The sequence below is a fragment of the Lutra lutra genome, chromosome 8 (assembly GCF_902655055.1).
Source record: "Lutra lutra chromosome 8, mLutLut1.2, whole genome shotgun sequence".
Classification (NCBI taxonomy): Eukaryota; Metazoa; Chordata; class Mammalia; order Carnivora; family Mustelidae; genus Lutra; species Lutra lutra.
In genome coordinates this window covers 26780706-26808586 of record NC_062285.1, presented here as the reverse complement: position 1 = coordinate 26808586, position 27881 = coordinate 26780706, and the positions used below count along the sequence as shown (strand labels likewise).

Sequence of the window (27881 nt, the reverse complement as noted above, 5' to 3'; positions counted from 1 at the left end):
AATACGAAGGTCAAGCATGTTCTTAAACTGTGATTAGGTTGTGTGGCTTGATCAGAAAGGATAAATGCTTAAAATCTGCATCAATGTGATGGAACTAGAGGGTGTTATGCCAATAAGTGAAATAAGTCAGTCGGAGAAAGACAATTATCATACAGTTTGACTCATATGTAGAACATAAGAAATAGTACAGGGGATCTTAGTGGAAAACTGAATGGGGAGTCATCAGAGAGGGAGAAAAAGCATGAGAGACTCTTAACTATGGGGAACAAACTGGGGGTTGCTGGAGGGGAGGTGGGGGGGAAGGGGTACCTGGGTGATGGCCATTAAGGAGGGCACGTGATATGATGAGCACTGGGTGTTACATGCAACTGATGAATTATTGAACACAACATCTGAAACTAGTGATGTACTATATATGTTGGCTAATTGAATTTAAATTAAAAAAAACAACAACAACGATTTTGTGGTTTGGCAAGTCTCCCACAGTGAAGTCAGCTTTAAACACACTTCACCCATTTTGTTCTTCTTTTCTTTACAGCCTGAAAATCTGTTGTACTACAGTCAAGATGAGGAATCCAAAATAATGATCAGTGACTTTGGGTTGTCAAAAATGGAGGGCAAAGGAGATGTGATGTCCACAGCCTGTGGGACCCCGGGCTACGTCGGTAAGCAGCGTGTGTGTGTGTGTGTGTCCAGGTCCCCTGTGTCTGTCTTCAGAGCTGGAGCCTGGAGCAGGATCACAGCTGCCTTCATTCCCCTTGAGGGGAGAATAAAATTGTTGAGAGACATTGGAACAAGTTAGAAGAGAAGCAGTTTCCCCTGAAACCTCTTAATAGTTTGGGAGAAATCCTGTCTGAATTGGGTGTGGGCCTGAGTTGATTTGGATGAATTCCCAGGGTTTTGATGCAAGAAATATCACATACATGTCCGTGTTTTCAAGTGGCTTCCAGTGAGGCAGTGAGATAACGATGAGGTACAGATACAAATAAAACAAGTGAAATGTTGCAATAGCAGCAGCCAGAAAGAGGACATCGATAGGAAGAATCTGCTTCGGGCCTTGACGAAGTCACTCTAGGAGTCACCCGCCAGTCCCGGTCGCTACTGGAAAAGCCAAGAATTAAGGTCCTTCCTAAAATCAGACCCCCACATTCTTTGTACAAAACATTCAGAATGCGGAAAAGACATATTGAGAAGCATCTTCTCTCTTTGGGGGACCTGGAGAAAGGCCATGGGCGCTCTTGGTGAAGTTTTTGAGACTTTGATATACACAAATGTATTCACTCGTGCAGCAAATGTATACTGAGGTGCCTACTATGTGCCAGCTGCTGTCCTAGGCACTGGGGTGAAGGCAGTGCATAAGACACACGGGGCTCCTGCCCTCATGGGATTTACCTTGTAGCTGGGAGAGACAGATAACCGACAAAGACGCAAAGTACGGGATTGTTTTAGGCCGAAAATAAAATGGAAGATTGCAATAGAGCTGCAAGGCTCTGGGGGGATTAGGATGGCTAAGGGCACAGGAATGAGACTTGGGTATTCACCTACATGTGGACAAGCAGCCACCCTTGGGCCTGTGAGGGGACAGAGTGTCCTGGGGAGAGGTGTCTGCTTGGCGCCAAAGCCTGGAGTGGGAAAAGCCTGGGGAGAGGGTACAAGCCAGAAACGTCTGAGAGCAGGCAGAAATGGGGTTTGGAAAATGGAGACCAAGGCTGAATTCTCATGGTACACACCGTGATGGCTTTTCCTAATAAGAACAGGAAGGCCGCCCTGAAAGAGAGGAGGGAATGTTCTATGACTGCCATCATTCCTGTCTGGTTTTAGGTACGATGACAAGACCTCCCCAGGCCAGGTGGAGGCAAAGCAGGCCTCAGGCCTCACGAGCCTGGGGCCCCGGGCACTGTGGGAAACTCTAAATGACCTCCGGGGCCCTTCTCATCCCTTCGGGTGCTGGCATGACATGGGTGTTAGGTCACAGCCACCTCGTCTTTAAAGGGCCCAAAGGACAAGAGAGAAGAGCAGGGCTGAGGGGAACGGAGAATAACATGAAGGGAAGCACCAGACTCAGGAGGAGATAAAGGTGCTGACAGGCGAGGCTCGTGTCCCCGGTTGGTGTGCGCGCCGTACAGAGTGGGGAGGTTGTTCTGCTCACAGAGAAGCCAGCACAGCCCAGGCCTGGGTGAGATTCATGGCGCCCTGGGCCTTCTCGGTTCTGGGCTGCTGAAGTGGTGCAGTGGGACCCGTCGGGACCCCGACTCGGCGGGGGTGTGGGGCACTTGGCATCACAGGCTGAGGAGCTGCTGAGGGCACCATGCTCGCCAGCTTCTGCCTGCAGGAAGCTGACCCTCAGGCTGCAGGTCAGACGTTCTGACACAAGCGTCCATATTTCCATGTGCATCACACTGTTCTCCTATTTGGCTCTGATGTCGGAAAGCGCTAGCACTTTCCAAATGGGCTTTTGCTTCTTTGTGCCTTGGCAGAACCTAGGAACGACACTTTCTCTGGGTTTCTAAGCAGCTGTCATCTGAGTGGTCTGGTTCTGTTTAGATGTGAGATGCTGATGAGTCTGGGAACTGGGGACAATGTGTAGATGTGGCCCTTGATGTTATTCCCCTAAGTGGTAGCAAGTAATCCCATTGTCAGATACGGAATTTTCTTTGAGTGAAGAGGAAGAGGAGCCCTGTGGGAATGTAATAGTTCCAATCATTCATGTTTGTTGAGCACTGAGATGCCTGGGGATGCAGATGAGATACCTTCCTCTTAGAGCAAGGAAGGGGCTTCACTGGGGAGCCCATAACTTGTAGACATCTATATGCCTTGGGCTGTGAGCAGCAGAGTTTGGGCTGTTTCCTCCTCACCCCCAATTCCCACCCAGGCTCATGCCAAACTCCTATTCAGCTGTCAAAGCCCACTTTAGATGTTGCCCCTTTTGGCTGCTTTCTCAATACCCACTCTCTCTTTTGTCATCCCAGTTCTTTTCCTGACCATTTTTTCACATGGCTCTGACTACATTGCAGCAGTGTCCATATGTATTGGCATCTCTTTCCCAGCGCACTGCGGGTTTTTCCACAGTGGGGATTATCTTATCCATCTCTGCACAGATGCTTGTTACATTGATTTTAAAAAGCCCCAAAGTTCATGAAACATAGCATTTTTATCTCTTGCCTCTTCTAGTCATTTAGTATGCTTTTATTAAATTCCTGCTATGTGCTGGCCTCAGTGGTTCAGTGTTGGGAATATGAATACGAAGGAATGGAGTTTCTGACTTCAGAATGCTCACAGTATTGTGAGAGACAGAGGGCAAACAGACAAATTGAATAATGTCTGGTAAGTGCTACATTATTCATCACTTAAGGATTATTTATTTAGTGCCTACCTGCTGTTCTAGGTACTGGGGCTACATCAGTAGAAAGGAAAAGAAAAAAATAGATAAAAGTCTTTGCCCCCTTGGGCGCCTGGGTGGCTCAGTGGGTTAAAGCCTCTGCCTTCAGCTCAGGTCATGATCCCAGGGTTCTGGGATCGAGCCCTGCATCGGGCTCTCTGCTCAGCAGGGAGCCTGCTTCCCTTCCTCTCTCTCTGCCTGCCTCTCTGCCTACTTGTGATCTCTGTCTGTCAAATAGATAAATAAATAATCTTTAAAAAAAAAAAAAGAAGTCTTTGCCCTCAATCAAGGTGCTTATATTTGAGTGAGAGGGAAACAGACTGTATGCAAACAGCTAAGTCTCTTAATATCTTAGATTGATAAGTGCTATGGAGAAAAATAAAGCAGGAAAGAGAATAGGGTGTGTGTGTGTGTAGGGGGTTACAATTTTGAATAAAGTAATCAAGGCAGCCCTCACAAAGAGGGTGACAGTGAGGTCAAGCCTTGACAGAAGTGAAGTGAAGATGCTGGCCAATTGTTATTTGGAGGAAGAGCATTCCAAGGATGGTGCAAAGGCCCTGAAGCAGGGGTATGTGGGGGAGCAACAGGGGTGGATGAACAAAGAGGAGAGCAGTAGAAGGTAAAGTCAGAGAAGGAACAGGCAGAGCATGTGCAGACCAGGACTTAGAAGTCATTATCAGGACTATGGTTTTTCCTTAGGGTGGTGGGGAGCCATGGGAGGGTTCTGAGGCAAGGCATAGCATGATCTGACTTCTACCAGGATCCTTCTAGGAAACAGGTGAGGATTAGAAGAGATGCCAGGGTGCAGGGCCAGGGTGGAAGAAGGGAGACCAGTTAGAAGGCTCTGGAATTATGTGAGATAATAAGTGGGCAGAGTGGACATGGTGAGATGTTGTCAGATTCCAGGTAAAATTTGAAGGTAATGTCCTGGAGATTTTCTGGAAAACTAAAAGTAGGGTTTGAGAGACAGAAATCGGTGATAATTCTAAGGGTTTGTTGTTGTTGTTGTTGTTGTTTGCCTGAGCCCCAGGAAGAATACAGTTTCCCTTACTTGAGGAGTAAAAGTCTGTGGGAAGAGCAGGTTGCAGAAATATTACCAGGGGCTCAGATTCTGATTTGTTAAAGTTTGCAAGGTTGAGAAGGCAAGTTGGAACACGAGTCTGGAGTTCTGGAGAGAGATCTGGTCTGCAACAAGATACATTCTCATTATGCACAGTAGTGACATTCTGTGATATCAACTCAACCCTGAACTAGTAAATACTGACCCACTGTTTCCAGGGGAGATCAGGGTCAGTTTCCTCGTGAGCCTCTGGTCCCCGCATTTTCGTCTACTGATCGATGCATGACCTTGTTTTATCTTGTATTTCTGCTCAGTGACACCTTATTTAATATATAGTTTTGATTCATGAACGTTGAACTCACGGTCTACAGCCCCATAACTTATGCCTAAATGAAGCTTATCTAGCCCATGTTTTCTCTATAAGCATGTCTCTGCTTTCTTGTGCTGGGAACACTAAACGGCACTCATCACTGTACTTGGGGACCATTTTAACCCATGAATCTACAAAATGCATGGAAATGAAAAACATGACACTAACTGGACCATAAAAATGATACTTGTTTATAGCATGAGAGTCGAAACAGGAGGGCAGAGTGTCCCCTTGTTCGACCTCGGCTGGGGACATGCACCTTGGAAACTCAGCCTGAGCCTCTCTGCTCATGCCCACACATGACCTCAAAGGCATGGCAAGTATTGATTTGGGGGCTACAAATTTTAGCAAGTAGGCAAATTTACAAGTATGGAACCCATGTGTCATGAGGATGGACTGTATATGGGGGCTGACAGCCTCCAGATGTATTTTGAAGCTGTGAATTTGGATGAAATGGCCATGGTGGGGACAGGGAAAGATGGAGGAGAAGTAAGGTCCCTGGGCTGAGTCCTGGAGACTCCGGGACTGTGCGGGGGCAGCATGTGAAGCAGGAAGAGAACCAGGGCCCTGTGGTATCTTGGGAAGTGCTTTGGGTTAGAGAAAGTACTTGTGTCAATTGTTGCTATTAAATCAAGTAAGAATAAGACTGGGTATTGACCTTCACTTTGGGGGCCTTGCATTATGGATCAATTGAACAATTGGTTGATTAAGCCAGTGGGAGCCTGAAAGCCAGTGGGCAGAAAGTGAAGCGAGTCTTTGTAAAGAGGAACCGAGCATGCTGTCCACCCTGGGGCTGGACACTGCCACTCCCACCTGCCCCGGGCCACTGGCTTATCTCTGCAAGGCGCTGGAATTTGGGATCCTGAACAAAGAAGCCACAGCCCCACCTCTACTGGGCAGTTTCAATTGTAACACAGCAGAGCCCAGTCCCAGTCAGCACTCCTGATTCTGGGGGCCATGCTGTCCAGGAGCCCAAGCCAGACACCGAAGGCTACTGTCTGCTTTCAACTCTGGTTCACACTTAGGTAGACGTATCTGTTTCTTTTCTTTTCTTTTTTTTTTTTTTTTATTTATCTGATAGAGATCACAAGTAGGCAGAGATGCAGGCAGAGAGAGAGAGGGGAGGAAGCAGGCTCCCTGCTGAGCAGAGAGCCCGATGTGGGGCTCTATCCCAGGACCCTGGGATCATGACCCGAGCCGAAGGCAGAGGCTTTAACCCACTGAGCCACCCAGGCGCCCCAGAAGTATCTGTTTCAATCTGTGAAAGCTATTGTTTGGTTGTGGTTGTTCTTACTGCTATTGCCTAAATGTCTATTCAGCTAAATAGTGAATTTTGGCAATGTCAAGATTACTTCAATTTAAATGAGCTCTCTCATAATGAAGAAGTGATGAAAAGAAGGGGTGTTTAGGGGCGCCTGGGTGGAGTCGGGCCAGTGGGTAATACAGACGCACATAAGGTAGCATGTTTGCAGCGTGCCGTGACTGACATATTTCAGAAGCAACGTTACAAATATAGGAGAGGGAGGGATCAGCAAGGTCTAGGAATGACCAGGGAAAAACTTGGGGAAGAGGCTTAGAATTTAAAGGAAGAGTAGAATTCTGGGCCAAGATGGGGAGAGTTCCAGATGTGGGTAAGCAAAAGAACAAGGCCCAGAGTTCAGAACTGCTTCTTAGCAGGTGTGGAAGAAATGAAGAGACTCATCTGACTCAGAGAGGGGGCTTGCACATACAAGTACGTGGAGATAATGTAGAAAAATTGATGGGGCTGTCTGGTGGCAATCGGCTTCTCAGGGTAACATGGGAGCCATCAGTACGGTATTGGCCTGGCTTTGGAATCCATTTAATTGAGCCAGGTGTGACAATCCCCTCGGTGTCACCAATAAGGGAAAAGTCTGAGCTAAGAAAGTTAATAAATTACTTATGTTACTTGTTCTTCTATGTTAACTATATATCCAAATGGTCTCTCTTGACTCTCTGAATAGAAGCAGCAAATCACAGGAAACACCCATTCTAGTTGTGTAATTGATAAACCAAAGACGACACAGGGATGCCTCTTGGTGCAGGAAAGTCTGCTGTTTGATTTCTTGACGTCACTGTTTCTCTGCTACTGTGATTTATCCAGTTCTGTGGGTCTCGTTCTCCTGATTTCAGAAAGAAAAGTAAGCAGTTTAGAAGACCTTCAAACCATGTTCTGTAGATTAAGTGACAGAGTGCCTTGCCAGAGGAGGGCAAGAACGGGGCTTTCTTGCTAGCAGGGGGATTTAGGAATCCCAAACTTCACTTTAGAAGGAAAAGGAGGCAGGATGGTAGAGACCTGAATTGCTTTGTGATGTTTCTGAGCTAGGTAAGACTTTTCTTTTTCATCGGGCGGTACTAGAGTAATGGTCTGCCACTGTGCCCAGGCTTTCGTCTGGTGTGCACGCCAGCAACCAGTGTTTCCTTTTGGGATGTTACTCAAGAGGAAGGCGCCCTTACATCCGGTCCACCGCTGTGTTCACCGGCAGAACCACACCACGGTCCTTCACGTGGTGGCTGATTGTCATGCGGCTCTCCTGGTACTAATGCCACTGGAAAGGAGTCCTGCTTTCCTTCCCTAATTTACATGGAATGCTACCCGCCCAAATCTTTGGGCTAGCCCTGGCTAAAATAGTTGAAACAAGTTTCATTGTCTTCTCTTGTGAATGGAAATGAAGAAAGGTCGGTCGATATCAGCATATTTTCTGACACAGAGGAATGCCCGTCATTCATGAGACCGTGATATTCTTAGAGCTTGATTTGGGACTTGCTGCTCTGGTGAGATCTTGGAAAGCCATGGTAGCAGCCAGCATGGTGTTGGGACGAGAACCTCTGCTCTCCAAGCCACCCAGCCTCTAGTTGGTGGCAGTCACAGCCCTGAGACTTGAATGCCTGTAACCTGCATATCTCTGCCATTGGTTAGACACGTGGGAGGCCTGAACCCTTCATTAAACTCTTGGGTTCTCAGTTTCTTGGATGGACTAACTGACTTCCATGATATTCTCTGGTTCTGCCATCCTTTATCTCTAGAGACATGTGACTCACTATCATTTAAGTATGTAAATATCCATGTGTCGAGGATATTGACACCATTTTAACCCCATCTTCACTCAGAACAGATAAGAAAAAAATAGAATAAGTTGCCATCACCTGTTTTCGTTCTTGTCCGCAGCCTGTCACGGTGATTGCTTGCATCTTTCCCTGTGCCCTCAGCTCCTATCCCTTTGTCCTCACTCTTCTGTTTGGCCATTTCTCCCACAGAGCTTGATTTTATATTTTCTCCCTTAAATATCACACTTTAGTATACGGGCTATAAGCATCACTTCCTTCTCGTCCTCTCAGACCACTGGTAGTGAAACAGGGTTTATAGAACTTGGAAATGGCCACGCAGGGCACAGATGGGTAGACAGAGGACCTGGATAAGAATTTTCTCCTTCCTTCTCTCTCAGCAGTTAGTCAGTGACAACTAGCAGCGAGGGTTTCATCACCCCAGGTGCTGCAACCAGACCCCATTTGTTAGATCAGGGCCCCCTGAGTGGGGAGGCTGCTCCTTCTATTAGCCTGATGGGGACAGAAGCTGCTTGTCAGCACGTGGGCAGAGGACCCCTAGCCACGTCTTGGAGGAGCCCCCACTCCACATGCCCAGTCCCCCAACTCAGTCCGCTAACTGTGCGTATAGCACTTTTCACCCTTCTGCGATTTCTGGGTGGCTCCTCTCTATATCACACTGGGATGGGGTGGCATAGTTTCTAAACAGCTTCCACTTTGCTGTGGTGGTGAGGAGGGAAAGAAGCCTTGCAGCATTTTGGGAACTTACTCCTTTTTTTTTTTTTTCTTTTAATGATTAAAAACTAAAACACGAGGAATGCCTGTAAAGTTCCTCTTATTATTATTTTTATTAACATATAATGTATTATTTGACCCTGGGGTACAGGTCTGTGAATCATCAGCCTTACACAATTCACAGACTCACAAAGCACATACCCTCCCCAATGTCCATCACCCAGCCACCCTTTCCCTCCCCTCCCACCCCTCCAGCAATCCTCAGTTTGTTTCCTGAGATTAAGAGTCTCTTATGGTTTGTCTCCCTCCCTGATCCCATCTTGTTTCCTTTTTTCCCTCCCTTCCTCCCCACGATCCCCCACCCTTCCTCTCAAATTGCTCATATCAGAGAGATCATATGATAATTGTCTTTCTCTGATCGACTTTTTATCGCTCAGCATAATACCCTCTAGTTTCATCCATGTCGTTACAAATGGCAAGATTTTGTTTTTTGATGGCTGCATAGTATTCCATTGTGTATATATACCACATCTTCTTTATCCATTCATCAGTTGACGTACATCTAGGCTCTTTCCATAGTTTGGCTATTGTGGACATTGCTGCTTTAAACATCCGGGTGCAGGTGCCCCTTTAGATCACTACTTTTGTATCTTTATAGTAAAGATACAATAGTGAGATTGCTGGGTCATAGGGTAACTCTATTTTCAACTATTTGAGGAACCTCCATGCTGTTTTCCAGAGTGGCTGCACCAGCTTGCATTCGCACCAACAGTGTGGGAGGGTTCCCCTTTCTCGGCATCCTTGCCAACACCTGTCATTTCCTGACTGGTTAATTTTAGCCATTCTGACTGCTGTGAGGTGATATCTCACTGTGGTTTTGATTTGTATTTCCCTGATGGCGAGTGATGTGGAGCACTTTTTCATGTGTCTGTTGGCCATGTACATTTCCTCTTAATCTTCAAGCCAAACTTGTCATATTTCAGAAGCAACAAAGTAGCCATCCCATTGCCCTGGATCTTGGGACAACCTCTAAAGGAACACATCACAGGCTTATTTCTCGCCACGTTGCTCTGAATTGCCTCACTCAGAACATTTCCCTTCCTCCCTCCCACTGAATTCCAGGTCTCTCCCACATTTTCAAACACACAGCTGCCCCCCTCCCCCCATTTTCCACTCCCTTCCCATTCCTTAGCCTTGCCCTCCACCCACCGGCCACATTCTGGCTTTGGTAGCATTTGAATGGTAACCCAGCTCTGATCGGGACGGTAATTATAAACCGGGACAGTGCTTCCGAGGGGACTTTTCATGCCTGTGGTAAAATTCAAAGGCTACTAGGAAAATCTGAGCAAGCTGCCGTTTTGTGATGCATTTTTAGTCAATTACAACTCTAAGGGAAGGACAAGAAAGGGCAAAGGGACTTGTATCAGCAGAAGGACAGAGTTGTCCCCAAAACACGCGACTCATCTGACCTGCCGTGACTTTGGAGGGAAGGCAAACCACAGGCGAAGAATGAGTCCATATTTCAGCTGTATTTTGATGTGCCGGCAAATCCAGATGGCTACTCTAACCCTCGGTGACACAACACCATTTATGAGGGCACTCACAATAAAGCCTTTACCCAGGTTTTTTTCTTTTTTAATCCCCCCGCTGTTGGACATTCCACCGACAGAAAGGGTTCGGATGCCGCATCATCAGTCCTGCTCTGTGTTGTCATCAGTTCCTCCCGAGGCCAATTTCTGCCCTGAAATGGATGCCTGAATTTTATTTCCCTTCATCTGTAGAATTCTACTTACCATCCCTGGACAGGCAGCCACTGGGTAGAAATGTCCTGTTTCTCTCCCAGCGTTTTAAAGAAATCTCCCTCACCACTTCTCAGACACGTGCTGTCACTGACTCTTTGGGGCTGGATTACGATTTGATTTAAGGCCCTGTTTACTCATCTACCAACAAGGGAGCTGTTTCTTCTCACCAACTGTGGAAATTCCTCAAAAACAGGAAGATAGGGATCCAAGTGGCCAGCCCCAGACACAAATCCCTAACCATATTCCTTAACGTAAAGGACCCCATGGAATACCTCACTGGAGCTCAGATTCTTTACCATGAAGACATAACTTCAGGACAAAGCAGCAGGTTCCCTTTGAGACAGGAAACTGAGGCATAGAAAGTTAACAAATTCTCCAAGATACGCCAGCCCTGGGCCCAGGCTGTAATTCTGTCCTCTGATTCATGGCCGGATCATGGAGAGATGCTAGTGCGACTCTCTGTGTGTACCATCGCGTCATTTTTTAAAAATCTTCACTATAATTTTATGATTTCCAGCATTACAGATAACAAATTTGGAGGTCAGAATGATTAACAGAGTCCTTATAGTCTGAGAATGGGAGAGTCATAATCTTAGGCCACATGTAGCACCAAGACCAGCATCTTGATATCTTTGTATTTCAACTCAAGGAGTTTGAACATAATTCTTTAAGAAACAAGGAGCCACTAAAGATTTCTGAGCAAGTTCCAAGATTCCTCATCAGTAGTCTGCCCTATTCATGATAATTGGTAAGTTCATTACAGGAGCATCAAAATGTCTTTCCAGAATCCCTCCTGAAATAAGATAGGAACATTTTTAACTTTCCAAATGGATATACTTGGAATGTTTAAAAGAAAGAGAAAGACCCTACTACAATCTTTTCACTGTTGTATTAAAAATGTTGTCCCGAGAAGCCCCCTTCATTTTTCTCCCTATGATCTATCACTGTGTAAGACTGGTCAGTCGTATCATTTTGAAAGCGCTCTACTAGAAAAGTTCCCCGATCCCTACTTCTTGGTTAGGCTTCTCCCTGTAAAGGCACAATCATATTGCCTAACCTGGCTAGCAGAGTGGAACTTGGATCTAGTCCCCCTGGCCCCCAGGCCCCATGATCCGTGTTCATGAGCCATGATATTAAAAGAGGTCTCCGCTACCTCTGACCAAGACTGATGCTCACGTTTTAGGGCCTCTTCTTCCCCTCTGTAACCTACACAAAGTTCAAGTCAAGGGTCTTTCTCCTTGACCACCTCAGGGAGGTGAAGCCAGCTAGCAAGAGACACAAATGGACCTTGGATTAGGTCATGGCATGGCAAGCAGCCTGTCTGCTCACCTCTTCTTGCTGACATCACAAGCACGTTAGACATTTCCAACCCATACCCAAAGACAGGAGCTCATTCAAGGAAAAGTAGAGGGCTGCTAATCTTAGTGTCTGGTCAGCTCTTCTCTGCAAGTAAGGGAAATGGCAGAAGTTTTGCAAACTCCAAGGAATTAGGGAAAAAATTAGGGTATGCTCATATTTATAAGTAGTCTTCCGGAACAAATTTTTCTAATCTCCTTTTAAGAAAGAATTCTAATTGGGGCCAATGAAGAGAAGAATCTGCTGGATCTGGGCACTGCCCCCTTGCGGCCATGACAGACTATTCTCATGCCCATGGTGCTGTCAGCAGTGATGAATGGGCAGTTCCTGGGTTGCAGTCTCTGGAACCCTGCCTGGACCGACAGGGGACTGGAGATGTATTTTGGTGAATAAGTGAACAAAAGGATCTGTAACTCGACAGACAGACAGACCAACTAGATAGGAGGTTGGTATAAGGTGTTTGAAGGCTCCCTCCAAGTCAAAGATTCAAGTCCTCAAACGTGCCCTTGCATCACTCGTGGTCCCAGTTCAGTTCTGATTTCTGAAGGTTCTAATGCAAAGGGTGGAAATCTCCATTGACAAATCATTTCCATGATGCAAAGCTAGAATCAAGGCAAAGTACCAAACGATATCAAGGATCTGTTCATCCTTAATTCTAAAAAATAATAAAACCTCCATTCTGGTTTTATTCCTGTGGTTCTCTCAGCCTTTCATCCTTACATAGTAAACTACTGCTAGTTCTAGCTCTAACTTACTATGTTTATTGTTTTCACGAAGCCTCATTCCAGTCTGGAGGGTTGGGCTCTGTGAATGTACCCATTTTACAGATGAACCACCTGGAGGCTTAAAGAGATCAAATGACTAGCCCGAGTCCACAGGTGTAGTAAGTGGGGGATCCCAGATTTCTTTCACTAAAGAGCCAGTGTGTCTATTTAAAGCTTCTCGTATCCAGACAACTAAAGTTGTTTTAAGTTAAAACCACCTACATCCAGGCAACCAATTCACACCTTCCAGTCCCATTTAATGATAAAACAAGCCTCTGTACCTTTCCTACTCCTCAGCGCTAAACTGATTACTTTAACTTAGAGCACAAAGCAAGGCATAGTCTTACAACACTCAGCCACAGCCTTTCTTCCCCACCATTTGACTATTAGGGTAATATATTCTTTCTTAGATATTTTTAAGTTTTACTTACAGTAAGTGCAGTATTTTTCAGAATTTTATTCAGAGTTTCAAATCAACATACCTCCCATCTGGCCATGATCTTATCTGAAGTAGTCTGATCACCTTCTTTAAGAAGGGAGCCGTGGCTGGCATGACTTCTGTGGCTTGTGTCCACACTCAGCACCCAGGAGAACAGGTATGCCGTGGGGGCAGAGGCCAAGGCTGCTTCCTTCACATCATAAAGCCAGTGCCTAAAATGGAACCCAAGCTATCACGCAACTGAAGAATGCCAGAAATACTGCCTTGGTCCCATTGTTCTGGGACATGGGCTTTCCTTTTCTGGCATCGAGGGCTACTCTTCCCACCCCAGGCCACCCCCTCCTGATATGTCCCCGTCCTCCACCCACTGGAGACAGTCAACTTTGAGGTACCAAGAGCAGTGGTACTCAAGCTTCTACACAGGAAGACAAACAGCCTTAGACATGAACTTGGTAGCAGGGTGAGATCTTCTCCATCTCCTCCTTTCTCTGCAGAAAGTGCTCTTCAGCACATCCCTGAGAGCTCAGGAAAAGGGAAAATTCCTTTTCTGTTTTTTTAGAGCCTGGGGACTGAGTGCCACCCCCACGCCATTAGACGGCTGCAGTCTTCTCTTTGAGTAAAGAAAATGGGCAATTTAATTGTTTTAAAAATAAGATGAAAGGTTTCGGAACTTTTCTTTCTTCCCTTTCGAAACCTTTGGAGTCCTTCCCTTTACCAGGAAAACTTGCTCTCAACCGAAATAAAACAGCTTGGGTTTTAGGACGTTTCCCACCCAGTGGAATTTTCCACAGTGGGTTGGTAGTGAGTCTCACAGCAGTAAATTCAATTATTTTACATTTTGAACCAACTGTTTCACTAAAAAGCAGGAGAAAAGCCTCAGACAGGAGGCCACATCTGTTGGTCCAAAGATCTCTCCAGTAGCTCACGGGTGCTCTGCTAAAGCTGCCTCCTTTATGTGATATCAGAACTTGTATTTGCTGGAGTAAATGAAACCAGCCAAGGGGATGCTCTTTCTAAGAACACAGAATTGTTAACCTCAAGCTCGGACCAGGAAGGAAGTTCCGAGAGATCACTTAATAGAATATATTTTTCTGCCCTCTAGATCTAAAAGTAGTAATTCTGAAATCCCTTTGAAACAAGGTTTCCCAAGGAGAGTGACACACAGGACAATGGGCCGCATGCAGAGAATTGGGGCTGCTTCTGCCTGTTTTATCCCCCAAATTCATGTCAAGAATAGCCATTTGTTAACCACGCAGAGTGTGCTAAGCCTTAAAAATACAGACCTGAGCCATGTGCCTGTGGTCAGGGGGCATGAAGCCTGGCGGTTGACAGTGTGATTCACGCAGGGGGGAAGAGATGCAGAAGGTATGGCGGGAGGCCCGGGAGGCTGGCGTGTTATAGGATTTGGTGGGTGGACCGGGAAACCCAACACATGTCACCCAGGCAGAGCTGCTTCCACTCAACCACTAGCCATCTTGCAAATGCCCTTTTCGGCACCTCCTGGGGCAACGGGGTCTGCTCCCCTGACAGCCCCTGACAGCCTCCAGGGACTGGGATTTGAGATGCACCAGAGAAACGCCAGGGTCCTCTTGCCTGAGTCCTTTCCTTCAGTCTAGGCTGTATCGGGAGACTCAGCCCTTTCCTGCTCTGCCTGGGGGCTGATGGCATCACAAACCGGCTGCGATGGCTTTTCATGACAGCTCTTTGTCAAGCATCAGTCATCTCAATTCAGTTCTTTTAGTTCAAAGCCTTGCTCTCTGAGGAGGTGTGGCGGTGATGAGAGTCACTGTCACCCTCCCACTACATATGAAGTACGTGAGTTGAGCTGGTTACAATCAGAAGCCTTGATGAAGAAGTTCTTCGGTGTCTGACATTGTTGGGCGGTGGATTTGTGGGGGGCGTGGCTCAGAAAACTCTTCCTGCTTTGCAAGGCCCCTGTTTGACTGTGCTCTGGGCCTCCTCTGCCTGGAAGCTTATTTGTTGTCTGAGTGTTAGTAAATTGGATGCTGTGGCTTTTTAGAATTACAGCCGAATTCTTGCCAAGGATCTTATGGTATAAGGGAGTGTGGCTGCTTCTCAAAGTGACAGCTGGTCTCTCAAAAGATCCCAGCCAGAGGTGGACCCTCGCAGAGCACAGGCTGCAGGCCAAAAGCGTGAGGGAGAGGATAGGAGGTTGGCCACAAACCAGGAGAATTCAACAGGTTGGCAAACAAAGGGAGCCAACTGCAGGACCCAGAGGAGAGCAGGGGGGAAATATCCCAGCGGATCCCAGGGGTTCAGCATGATTTCATGATCATAGAAAATCGTCAGGAGGGTTTTGAATATTGCCTGAGAATTGATGCTTTCCAAGAATCACTACTAGATGAAAAGTAGCTAACGGGATGTAGCTAGGCTTGTTCAAACTTGTCCCAGACAATATTTATTTTTTGTCTTTTAAGATTTTATTTATTTATTTACTCACCTAGCCACCCAGTGGGAGAGGGAGAGAATCTTAAGCAGACTTTGTGAGCACCGAGCCCAATGCGGGGCTCGATCTCACGACCCTGAGAGCATCACCTGAGCTGAAATCCAGAGTCAGGAGCTTAACCGACTGCGCCACCCAGGTGCCCCGTGACCATTTGGTTTCAAGAATCAAATCAAAAGTGGAATTGGGGGGCACCTAGGTGGCTCAGTTGGTTAAGCAACTGCCTTCGGCTCAGGTCATGATCCCGGAGTCCTGGGATCAAGTCCCGCATCGGGCTCCCAGCTCCATGGGGAGTCTGCTTCTCCCTCAGACCTCCCCTCTCATGCTCTCTCTCTGTCTCTCAAAATAAATAAGTTTTTTAAAAAAAGTAGAATTGGAACGAAGGCCCTTGGTGTGTGTTGCTGTGATTCTTTTTTTTTTAAATGTCTTTGGTTGGTGAGCATACCCTTTCCCAGATCAGTCAGCTGTCTCTTTTTTCATTGTTACATTACATGTTGGAAGACTTCACTCTCCCCATTTGTCTCAAGTGCAGTGAGGATCCTCACCCTCACCAGGGCAGTGGTTCACCTGCCAGCAATTGGTTAAAAAATGTTTATTGTGTTGTTGTTGACAGAACTTAGATAGGACACAACACCAGAAAGAACAAGAAATGTTTGGCACATGTACAGAGACTTCCACTCCCCGTATTGTTACCTCGATGTTTGCTTGTTAATCATTTAGAAATCTCCCCGCCAACACCCGTGCTACTGATCCTGGCATCTTTCTGTCCGTGGCTGTCTTCTGTCAGTTGCGAGACTAGAAGCATCTGAGAAAGATCCAGATCCCTTTTTTAAAAAGACCAAAAAAACCCACAAAACCGTACACTTGATGTTATAAATTTTACCATTTACACAAAATCTCATATTTTATTTTTTTAAAGATTTATTTATTTATTTGACAGAGAGAGAGTGAGTGAGAGAAAGAACATAAGCAGGGGGACTGGGAGACAGAGAAGCAGGCTTCCTGCTGAGCAGGGAGCCCGATATGGGGCTCGATCCTAGGACCCTGGGATCATGACCTGAGCCGAAGGCAGACGCTTAATGACTGAGCCACCCAGGTGCCCCAGAATCTCATATTTTATAAATTACATGTGCCATCTCTGGCTTCAAGAATCTAAACATCTCAAGCAATCTTCCCATTCCTTGCTGCATACATATCAGTCAGTTCCTTTTCAAGTGCACGCAGGGCCTTGCATTGTTCTCCAGAATGCGGTCACTCTACCAGCCCCAAGGTGAGATGCTGAGTGTGCACATGCCCCTGGGTATACAGACTTCAGGAGGGACACCATGTTCTTTATTCTGTTGTCTTCAGGATAATGGATGGTGGCCAGAATTTCCCTCTATCTAAAAGACAGGGAAGGAGGAAGAAGATGTTCTTTTAAGGAGCCCTCTCTCTCATCCCCAGAGTGCTGGAGACCTGAGTCTGGGAAGCTCCGAAGAGCACAGGGTCAGCTCTTCCTCGGAGTGAAAGCTGCTTTTCAGGGCCTGGGACTCTTACACTCTACACAACATGGCTCAGGGGATCAGCTCAATCTTTGCTTATAAACCACGGCATCAACTGTTGGAGGTGCCAACCTCTTCCTTCTCAGGGCTCCTTCCCCACGTCTGTCGCCATGTCACACCTGGTGCATGACATGAGCTTTGCCCCATATCCTGCACTGAACTCTCACTGCCTCTGCACCACTGTTTGACACCTGGTACCCTGGGGTGGCTGAGACTGGCTGGCTTGCCCTCTCCATAAGGGGTCCAGCAAATCCCATGACGAGGAAGCCAGGGCTCCTACCCACCAGCCTGGCTCTGTGCTCAGAATATCTGCCGTCCATCCTGCTGGGAAGTGACACTGGGTCAGACATCGCCAGGGAGCCTTCTGTGCCTCCTTTGAACTTTCTGTCAGGCCACACGGATGGCTCTGGGGGCTGAGAAATTAGCTCCTTGCTGATGCAGTCACCTCCCACTATCTGTGCCCTTGTGGTCCCTTGGACCAGAACATCAGCTCAGAGAGAGCATATGTCCTAAATCAGCAGGACATTAATGTGACAAATGGCTCCCTTTTGTCAGTTGCCATTGCCATAATAGAAGTGTCTGAGAAATGTGCTCATAGCAGTTACGGGGAAAAGGAGGTATTGATGGGTCCAGCCCCCCCATTATCCAAGGGCTACTTCTCCAGTTTGTGAGTTTCCTGGCTTTATGGTTCTGCTTCTCCTTTTGCTACTGCATGGAGGGTGAACGAAGCAAAGAAAGGACATACAGACATATTTATTTTGCTCTTGATAAAAAAGACAAAGTCTTAGTTCAAATGTGGAGGAATAGGAGCTGAAATCGAGAAGTAGATTTGGGGGTTATCTGTGGATTGTATTTCTTACCATCATAACCAGAAATAATCAGCAGACGTTTGTATACATCCCTAGTCCTGCTTAGGAAAATTTATTGTAACAAAGATAAGAGAGGATTTCCCTGTTAGTTTTTCTGCCACAGGGCTTTGCTTACAGGTAGCACTCAACTTAACAGTAAATATATTCCAATGGATGGAACTGGGATGAGGATGAAATTGACCAGGTTCAAATCTCAGCTGGTCCATTTCTGCTGGGTAGCATCAGAAAAAGAACTTCTCTGAGGCTCATTTCCCTTAGATCAGGGGCAGAGAATGATCATTGCGAGGGTTGTTGAAAGGGTTATAGTAGAAAATACTTATGAATGACCCAGATCACGGCAGGGACATCATTCCTGTCAGTCCAGTTGGAGAGGAAGTCAGTGTAGAGACTACTTTCTCGCTGGATCACTTTGGGCAGGTTCCTTGACCCGTCAGTCCCTCTGGGTCCTGTGACTTGGGAGTCATCATAATGATAATAATAATTAAGCTCTTGCCCACCCCAAGGCAAATTAGTGTAAATGAGTTAATTCATCCCAAAGCCATAGAACACACAATCCAGCAGACAGCTCGTCTTACTTTGTCTACTCGCTTAGGTTTTCTGGAAGGTCTATGCTAAAGACACGTCTGTCAAGTATATTTGGGTGAAAAGGAGATTTTGCTTGTGAAGATGCACTGTTTTTTCTTGTATTTATTTACTCTTTGCACAAAGATGTGTGATAGCCACTGCTGGTCGGGAGACTTTGGGTGTGGGTATCCAGCAGAGGGCTCAAGCCGCAAGGCCAGGAACAGAAAGCAAGGTTCTAGGACAAAACAAGCTGAGACCCCCAGGATGAGGGCTCTTGGGTTAGAACTGAGGAATTGGGAGTCAGGAGCCTTTTTGCTATTTCATGGGTGAGAAAATGAAATGTTAGTACTGAGGAGGTCACCTGCCCAAAACCTTCCAGAGTGAGCTGAGAGCAGGCCTAAGGCAGGTTTCCTAGGACCAGATTTCAGGTCTCCTCTCCCCTGGATTGTGGCATCCATGAAAGTATTAAGAGGGGGCCTCACCTTCACACCCCACGGCACCCAGGAAGGCCCTTCCCTGGGGCCAGAAATGCTTCCCCAAATTAATTTTAGGGGAAGTCACACCCTAGGCTGTAAGTGGAGGGTATCTTTCTCTGACTCAGTCTCGCCTGAGCTGCGGTACCTAGCCCAGCCCCAATATGAAAGAGTCTCCTACTCCGACTGATTGATAGACTGATTGGTTGAACTTTTTTGTTAATCTTGTTACACACACACACACACGCGTGCGTGCGCACGCATGCGTGCACACACAGTGTTCTTATGTTTTTCTAGTTAGAAAAGCCAATACGTAAATTAAGTTCTATATCTCTACTCAGTTTTTAGCATGATGGAAAGTTCAGCTTGAGGGGTGGACAGAAAAAGAGAAGAAAAATCTAAAAAATGTTTTATGTCTTAGGCATTTAACTTGTCATGCTTGTGTTTCTCCTTTATCACTCCACAGCTCCCGAGGTCCTGGCCCAGAAACCATACAGCAAGGCTGTTGACTGCTGGTCCATCGGAGTGATTGCCTATATTTTGTAAGTAACGCTGGCCACCTTGGCTCCTTTTTTCTTTCTTTCTTTCTTTTTTTCTTTTTTATTGTGTAAAAATATACATAACAAAGTTTACCATTTTAACCATTTTTTAATGTACAAGTTCAGTGGCATCAGTGTTGTGCAACCATCACCACCGGCCATCTCTGGCACTTTCTCATCTTCTCAAAGGGAAACTCTGTCCCTGTTAAACACTAACTCCCTGAAGTCCTGGGCAGCCCCCTTCCTATTTTCTGTCTCCGTGAACTTGACTATTCTAGGTCCCTTGTGCCAGTGGGATCATATAGCCTTTGTCTTTTCACAACTGGCTTTTTCATTTATCATAATGTCTTCAAGATTGTTGTAGCAGTGTTGTAGCAGGTGTCAGAATTTCCTTCTTTTTAGGCTGAGTAATTATCTGTTATATGCATATAATACATTGTGTTTTTCCATTCAGCCATCAGTGAACACGGGGTGGTTTCCACCTCGTGGCTATTGTATGTAGTGCTATTATGAGCACAGGTGTATAGACGTCTGCCTTTGGGTGTATACTGGAAGTGGGGTTGCTAGATCGGACGGTACTTCCATTTAACTTTTTGAGGAGCCTCCACACTCCTTTGTAAGGCAACACCCTCACTTTATTCCCAACAACAATGCACAGTGGTTCCTGATCCTCTACACATTTCCTGACACTGAGTTCCCATGTTTTATAATGGCCATCCTGATCTGTATGAAGTGCTATTGTTGTGGGTTTGATTTGCATTCCTCATTCTTTTCTTTTTCTTTTTTTTTTTTTTTTTTTTTCAAGATTTTATTTATTTACTTGACAGACAGAGATCACAGGTAGGTAGAGAGGCAGGCAGAGAGAGAGAGGAGGAAGCAGGCTCCCTGCTGAGCAGAGAGCCCGATGCGGGGCTCGATCCCAGGACCCTGGGATCATGACCTGAGCCGAAGGCAGAGGCTTTAACCCACTGAGCCACCCAGGCGCCCCAGCATTCCTCATTCTTAAAATTTACTTGTAATGTGTTTGTTTGAGTAGAGTTGACACATGGGGTTAACACTAGTTTCAGGTGTAAAACATAGTGATTTGACAACTCTGTTGGTTATGTTGTGCTCTCCACAAGTGTAGCTGCTTGCTGTCACCTTACAAGGCTGTCACAGTACCATTAGCCATGTTCCCTGGGCTGCCCTTTTCATCCCCATGACTTATTCATTCCATCATTACAGGCCTGGACCTCTCACTCCCCTTTACCCATGTGGTCCATCCCCCAACCTCCTTCCCTCTGGCAACCATCAGTTTGTTTTCTCTATTTATAGGTTTGATTCTGCTTTTTATTTGCTTATGTATTTATTTGTTTCATTTTTTAGATTCCACACATGAGTGAAATCATATGATATTTGTCTTCCTCGGTCTGACTTAATTCACTTAGCATCATACCCTATAGGTCAATCCATATTGTTGCAAATGACAATTTTTTATGGCTGAGTAATATTCCTCTGTGTGTATATGTATCAATGGACACTTGGGTTGCTTCTATACCTTGGCTATTATAAATTATTCTCCAATACATTTCTCTTTTGGCTAAAGATGTTGAGCATCTTTTCATGTGCTACCTTGGATTTCCTGGGGCTACAAACCACTATGAAATTACTAGGAAATCTCCCAAAGAGATCAAAATGAGAAACAGTGTGATGAAAACCAAAATTGAGCCAGTAGAGTCCCCATTTCTTCTCGAGCACCTCATCTCTACAACCCAGGAAAGGCCATCATAAGCATAGGGTTGTTGCAGTTATTTCAGGGTGGTCAATTTTGGGTTTTATTATTGTTTTTTATTTTTCTTAAGTCCTCTGTAAAGTTATTTTTTGATTACAATTTCTTTTTGCAGTGGTACTTTAAAACACTTACTATGGAACGTATTCCTAGGGTGGGTTTGTGCCAACTGGTGTCTGTAATGGATAACAAATGAATTTCTTCCTGAGGAAGGGAAGGCTTTCTAGCACATAGAGCCCACTACACACAATGAAAGACCATGGGGGATTGTGATCAGAGAAAGTTCTGGCAGTATGTGGCATCCTCAGGGATTGCTGGAAACATCCCCCCTGTGTTGGCTTTGTCTCATTATCTGGAAGGCAAGCGGTCTTTCTACAGTGCACATTCAACTGGGTGGCTTTGTAGTTTAGTGTGGATTTAGTTGACAGCTCCTGTAGATTCCTGCCATTATCACAGGAATTATCTACTATAATGCCCTTGGCCTCTGTGGCTCCCACTTATGAAAACAGGTAAAGGCCAGGTGCATCTGAGCTGTAAGATGGCCATATTGCACTTACATAGTGCTCTCACTTTCAAAGCACATTGACTATCTTCTATGGTAATTTCATCGTTTTTTGGGGGGAGGGGGAAGTTACAGACTGTTTGAGAGTCTGGTGAAAGCTGTGGCCCCTCTCCTTTAATAAATTCATACACACCGCACACACACACACACACGCACGCACACACACACGCACGCACACACACACTTCTGCATATCTCATTAGGGAGCTTCCTGGGTAAGCAGAAAGCAGACACAGGCCGTGTGTTCCCTACTCTGGCTCCTTAAACCCCCTACTGAAATTCTTTTTTTTTTTTTTTTAAAGATTTTATTTATTTCACAGAGAGAGAGATCACAAGTAGGCAGAGAGGCAGGCAGAGAGAGAGATAGAGGAGAAAGCAGGCTCACCGTGAGCAGAAAGCCCGATGCGGGACTCGATCCCAGAACCCTGAGATCATGACCTGAGCCGAAGGCAGAGGCTTAACCCACTGAGCCACCCAGGCGCCCCAACCCTACTGAAATTCTCGTCAGAGGTCCTATCTTGCTAAACTTGACATGGAAGATCGAAAGAAATGAATGACGGGCCCTTCCCCAGAGGACTAAGGCTGGTGTCTTCTAGGGAAATCTGGGGCTGGGTAAAGAGCGCCCCTTCCTCCGGGCTTCTGCTTGTTTGTTTCTTCACATCTGTTCTGAATTTTGAACCACCACTCTGGTCTGGACTAAAGTCGATAGATTCCCTTGGTTTCTATGACTGTATTTGGGATTGTCTCCCTGAAGTCTTGGCACTGGGGTAGGGTGTCTGCAGAGCTATGAGGAGGTACAGATGGCTTTACTGGGATAAGCACTGGTGTCTTAGACAGCTCTGGCTGCGAGAGCACAACACGGTAGACCAGATGACTTCATCAGCAGGTTTGTTTCTTATGGTTTGGAAGGCTGGGAAGTCCGAGATCTAGGTGACTACTGATTCCGTTCCACTTGCTGACTGCCACCTTCTTCTTGTGCCCTCGCAAGGCAGAAACAGAACATGCAAGATCTCTGGTGTCTCTTCTTACAAAGGCACTGATCCCATTATGGAGACCCCATCCTCATGACCTCAGCTGAACCTAATTACCTCTCAAAGGCCCATTTCCAAAAACTATCACACTGGGGGTTAGGGCTTCAGCCTATGACTTTGAGAGGGACACTCTTCAGTCCATAGTAAATGATTTGGTTGTACTGTGCACAATGGAATTATTACAGTGGAATCCCCTTAAAACATGGACATTTCAAGATGGACAGAGCATCGCTTTTTTAATAATCCTAACATCAAACATCTGTATTTTATCTCCCTTCACCCTCCCTTACAATCCTACAAGATAGAGGCAGTTTTTATTAAACTCGGTGAGAGAAGGTAAAACTTCAGGGAGACCAAATAATGTAACTTGGTATCAGAATCAACATTTGAACCCAAGCCCCACTCTGACTTCCAGTCCGGCTCTTTGTGCTAACACGTGCCCTCACATGCGGACGGGGCCACCCCACTGAGAGGAGAGAGGATGTTTCTTTCCATGTTATATCCAGCTTGCGTTTGTTTATTTCTTTCTGCAAATATTTACTGAATATGTACCGTGCACCTGTCACTTTGCTAGGGACTGGGAAGGAGCACTCAACAGCATATACACAGCCCCTGTGTTTGTGAATCCGGCTCACAGTCTCGTGAAAGAGACAGATTTCGAAGAGACCTCATAAGTGAACGTGGAATTTTAAAATGCCCCCAACCTCCTTCCCTCTGGCAACCATCAGTTTGTTCTATTTATAGGTTTGATTATATAGCTTTAAAGGAAGAGCACGAGGGGCCCTGGCACAGTGGGACAGAGCTTCCCTGTTTCTAGCAGGTGGCTGGGGAAGTCTTCTCTGAACAGAGGATCCAATAAAAGCAAACCTAAATGATGAGTAGATCAGGCAGATAAGGTGTGAGGAGGCAGTGTTCCAGGCAGACTGAATGGCCCGAGCGGAAGATGCTTTCAGCTGCAAGTAACAGACAAACCAGTCTGGGCCAGCGTCTGCATTTAGGAGAAGTCCTACCTCACATAATAACAAGTGCATAGGTGGGAAGGCCCCACGAGTGCCGACGTCAGAACCTCAGTCCCAGGTCTTAGCCACCCTCGCTCTCTGCCATCCTCAGTGCATTGGTTTTCCCTTGTACCCTCCCCAATCAAACATGATGGCCACCACAGCTGCAGTCCTCATGGACAGACGCAGCATCAATTGGTGGAAGAAGATATAGTGTTTACCCTCTGTGTGCCCATAAGAGCCAGACTTTCTTTCCCAGAAGTCCCTCAGCCAGCATTCCCTTATGTCTCCTCGGCCAGAAATGCCTCCCATGCTCATCTCTAAAGCGGTCCCTGGAAGAGAAAATGGCACAATGACGGCCAGCCGAGTGAAGTCAGGTGACCATGTGGAGGAGGGGCAAATCACGGTCGGGCTGGGGACGAAGAAAGCAGGAAACAGATCTGCAGTAGGTAAAGAACGTTTCTGTCATGGCCCATAGGTAGGGCACTGTCAGAAAGGCGAGCCTGGGGACGGTATGGTGTCAAGGCAGGATATCAGCAAAGTTATATTCCAAGAGGTAAGCAAGAGCCTGGGGAAGGAGAGTCTTGGCTGAAAGTTTAGGGTTAACAGAGGTTAGTGGGAAGCCAAAGAAGGTTCTGGGCCAGAGCTGTGAACTGACCTGATTTTCACTCAAGGATTATTCCGGCTACTCTGGGAACAGGGGTTGGACCCGGCTGCAGTGGAGGATGGAGACCACTGGGAGGCGCTGTCAGATGAGCAGTCAGAGTTGCTTCTACCAGGAAGGCCGTGATGGGGTTCAGGTGGTGGATGTATTTTGGATGCAGGAGATAAAGGAGACGGAAGTTTCAAGTGTAAGGCCAAGCCTTTGGCTTAAGCGATCATGTAAATGGCTAAGAAAAAAAGAATTAGGGGGTGGCGGGGGAGCCAGTTTAGGGGGATCGGTAAGATCAAGAATTTAGTTTTGGGCGTGTTAAACTTGAGACTGCTTTGAGATATCCATGGAATAGTGTATGCACATGCGGAAGTCAGAAGTCTGGGGGAGAGATCCGGGCATAATGTATGTGGGTATAATTTAACCATAGTACATTCAAATCCTTATCCCGACAGTATAGAAGACAATAATTGGCAGGGTTAAAATACAGTATTAAGTAAAGCAATACTATATGTCTTTATTTCTAGTTTAAGTAAAAACTTCATAAGTGTAAATGTGGTGGTTCCCTGGTCACCACTACCTTTGTCCTAGGGATTAGTCTTAGGCTGGTTTAACAACTGGGTCAGACTCCAAAATGGCGGAAAGGGCTTCTATTTCCCTGGATGCCTTCCAGAGCCCTGAGTCTCAAGCAGAGAATGAATGGACTTTGGACGTCTCAGTTATACCGTCCAAGATGTTCAGATCCTTATGAGTGATAGGCCAAATTCTAAATAAAAATTTTTTAAAGATTTTATTTATTTATTTCAGAGAGAGAGAGAGAGAGACAGAGATAGCAAGAGAGAGCACGAGTGGGGAGGAGAAGGAGAAGCAGAGCAAGGAGCAGGGAGCCCAATGCGGGACTCGATCTCAGGACTCTGGGATCGTGACCTGAGCCAAAGGCAGATGCTTCACCCACTGAGCCACCCAGGTGCCCCTAGATAGAATTCTTCTACATAATCTGGCTATGTTTGGAGAACCACTAGCTTTGAATTTGTCATCATCGGTGTCAACACCTAGCACTCCTTGAGTGCCTTCTCTGTCCCAGGCACTGTGCTAAGTGCTAGAGACACCATGCTGACCCACAGACAGCACACACGGGAAGCAAGCTCTGCTGCAGGGCTCTGCACTCAACCCCCATTCTTCGTATCACTTGCGATGGAGAAGAGGTTAGCCTCTGCAGTTTTTGGGGGGGCATTATTTTCATTAGATCAACATGGAGATACCCAATCACAGCAAAAGCACCTGTGACAGGCCATGTACCAAAGGATCTCCTCTCTGTGCACCAGGCACCATCTGCATTTTGTCAGTGCACATACTTGATGGATTGCTTCTCTTTTTATCTCTGCACTCTTGTCTATGTCATCCATCATTTGGAAGGAGAAATGTTTTTTTTCCCTATCAGCGATACTCATTTCTAAATATACATCAAACGGGTCCTTATCCTGTCAGGGAATCTCTCTTTGGGGATCAGGACTTATAAACAACCATCTTTGCCGGCATCACTTAAGCTACTGAGAAGGCTGGAGGACAGAATTTTTTGGCACTCCCGATGAGCATGTTGGTGTCCAGACTGGGGTTGTGGATCAGCCAAGAAAGAACGAGTTCCAAGGACACAGAATTAGCATTTCACTGACCAGACTGAATTTTGTGATCATATACACACTGCCTTTCTTCTAGAAACTTCAAGGAGATGAGTTAATAAGGGTTTACCTAAATTATGCTCAGGGATTCAGAATGCTATGGAGAAACACAGGAGATGTTTGCCAGCATCAGAACTGGGCTGAGGTCTTAAGAAGTTGAGACATCAGAGCGTTAGGGCAGGCTGGATGGGGAGGGCAGGTCTCACCTGCCTGGGGAGGGACCCTAGCCATGCTGTTACCTCTGACCTCCCTGCCTACCAGATCCTCCAGGCCAAGTACTTATAGTATCCCTTTTGACTGGCCTCCAGCATTGTTCAGTCTTTAGAACTAGGTCTCGTAAATATCAGTGGGCCAACACACACTGCCCAACAGGCTTTGTGAGAGTGCCGCTAAGAATGCGTTAGCTGCATGGTAGGCCCATTTTCTGAGACAAAGGATGCTCCTTGCCAAGGTGGTCATCATGATTTTAAACCACTGACAGCTGCTTCTTTATGGATACACATGTCCCAGAGAGAGAGCAGGAACCTGAGCTCCAATAGGAGCGAATGTAGCATAACCAGCCCCTGGGAAAGAACTAGGCCTGGCATATTTATGACAGTGGTTACTCCCTTCAGGAGGAATACTGTTAACACTAATAGGAATAATTGACCAGCATTGCCAGCGAGCAGCGATCATCTTGTTATGCTCATAAGTTTTGTAGGATGGACACATCGCCTTATGTAGGCTGCCTTGGGTCCATGGTCTGGACTTGGGCTTCAGAAGTTCAGAAACTAAATTACTCTGTTTATTCGTCTTGCTCAGATGATCCCAGTGAACTGAGCCAGACCCAAAAGAGATTTAAAAACACAAAAACAACAACAAAAAACCTGGAGTGTCTGTTTACTAAATCATGAGATGTGTGCCTCACGGGTAATTGGATACGTATGTCATCAAACTAGCATGTTCTCCCTCCAAGAGGAAATGCTCCACGAGAAAGCAAATTAAAAGCAGAAGTTTCCTTTATGAACAAGGAATCAGAATCCTGGAGCTAGATGGTCTGATGTGTTTTCACAAAGCCTACAGTCGTCTCCGGGGCTTTCTCTACTGGAGAGTCTCTGTCCCGCTGCGGCACGGCTGTCTCTGGCGGCTGGTCCGTGCACACGCCTCCCTCTCTCACCTCCTGCCCTACATGGCAGCCTCCATCCTGCCCGCTCTTTCATCCCTCCATCACCTATATTGCCGTGGGCTTTGGTGGTTGTCACTCTCAGGCTCACTGATTTTATTCCACCGGCTGCGTTTCAGTGTGGCACTTTCCGAGGACTTCCAGAAAGGTGCCTCCTCTCCCCTCTGTGGTCTCTGCTGAGTGGATCCCGTGTGTGGCTAAATGCCTTCTGGTTAGCTTTAATTTCAGACACAGGTACCGCTTGACCATGCTGTCCCTGCTCCTTCTGGAGAAAGAGTTTATTGGCTGTCTGCTGACAGTTGGTTCACCTCTGACCCCTCAGGACATAGTCAAACAAATACTGTCTGGTTTCAGAAAGTGGGTGGAGGGGCGTGTGCAGCTCTGAGGGAATTTTACAAGCAGGGCAATCAAGGTAAACCAATTCTGCACTTTAGGTGGTAGGGGCAACTTCCTGCCAGTTGGAATCCACCAGTGTCTTTGTTGCACAAAGGCCCTGGGGTAGAGAGGACACTGGAGGGAGAAGCAGGAAGGGAATGTCTCACCTATGTCACCTTTACACTCAATGGCGTGGCTTCAGGCCAGATAGAAAAACGTGTCACTTCCTCTGCTCTC

General features: G+C 46.4%; 1 protein-coding gene across 2 annotated transcripts in view; it reads left to right on the top strand.

The window, feature by feature from the left end:
* CAMK1D (calcium/calmodulin dependent protein kinase ID) overlaps positions 1 to 27881 on the top strand; it is a 431780-nt gene that overhangs the window by 374990 nt on the left and 28909 nt on the right. For both annotated transcript variants that reach the window (XM_047741034.1, XM_047741035.1), the window contains exons 5-6: positions 539 to 665; positions 19346 to 19421. In XM_047741034.1, the coding sequence (XP_047596990.1) occupies positions 539 to 665; positions 19346 to 19421 (203 nt within the window). The remainder of the gene's footprint in view (positions 1 to 538; positions 666 to 19345; positions 19422 to 27881) is intronic.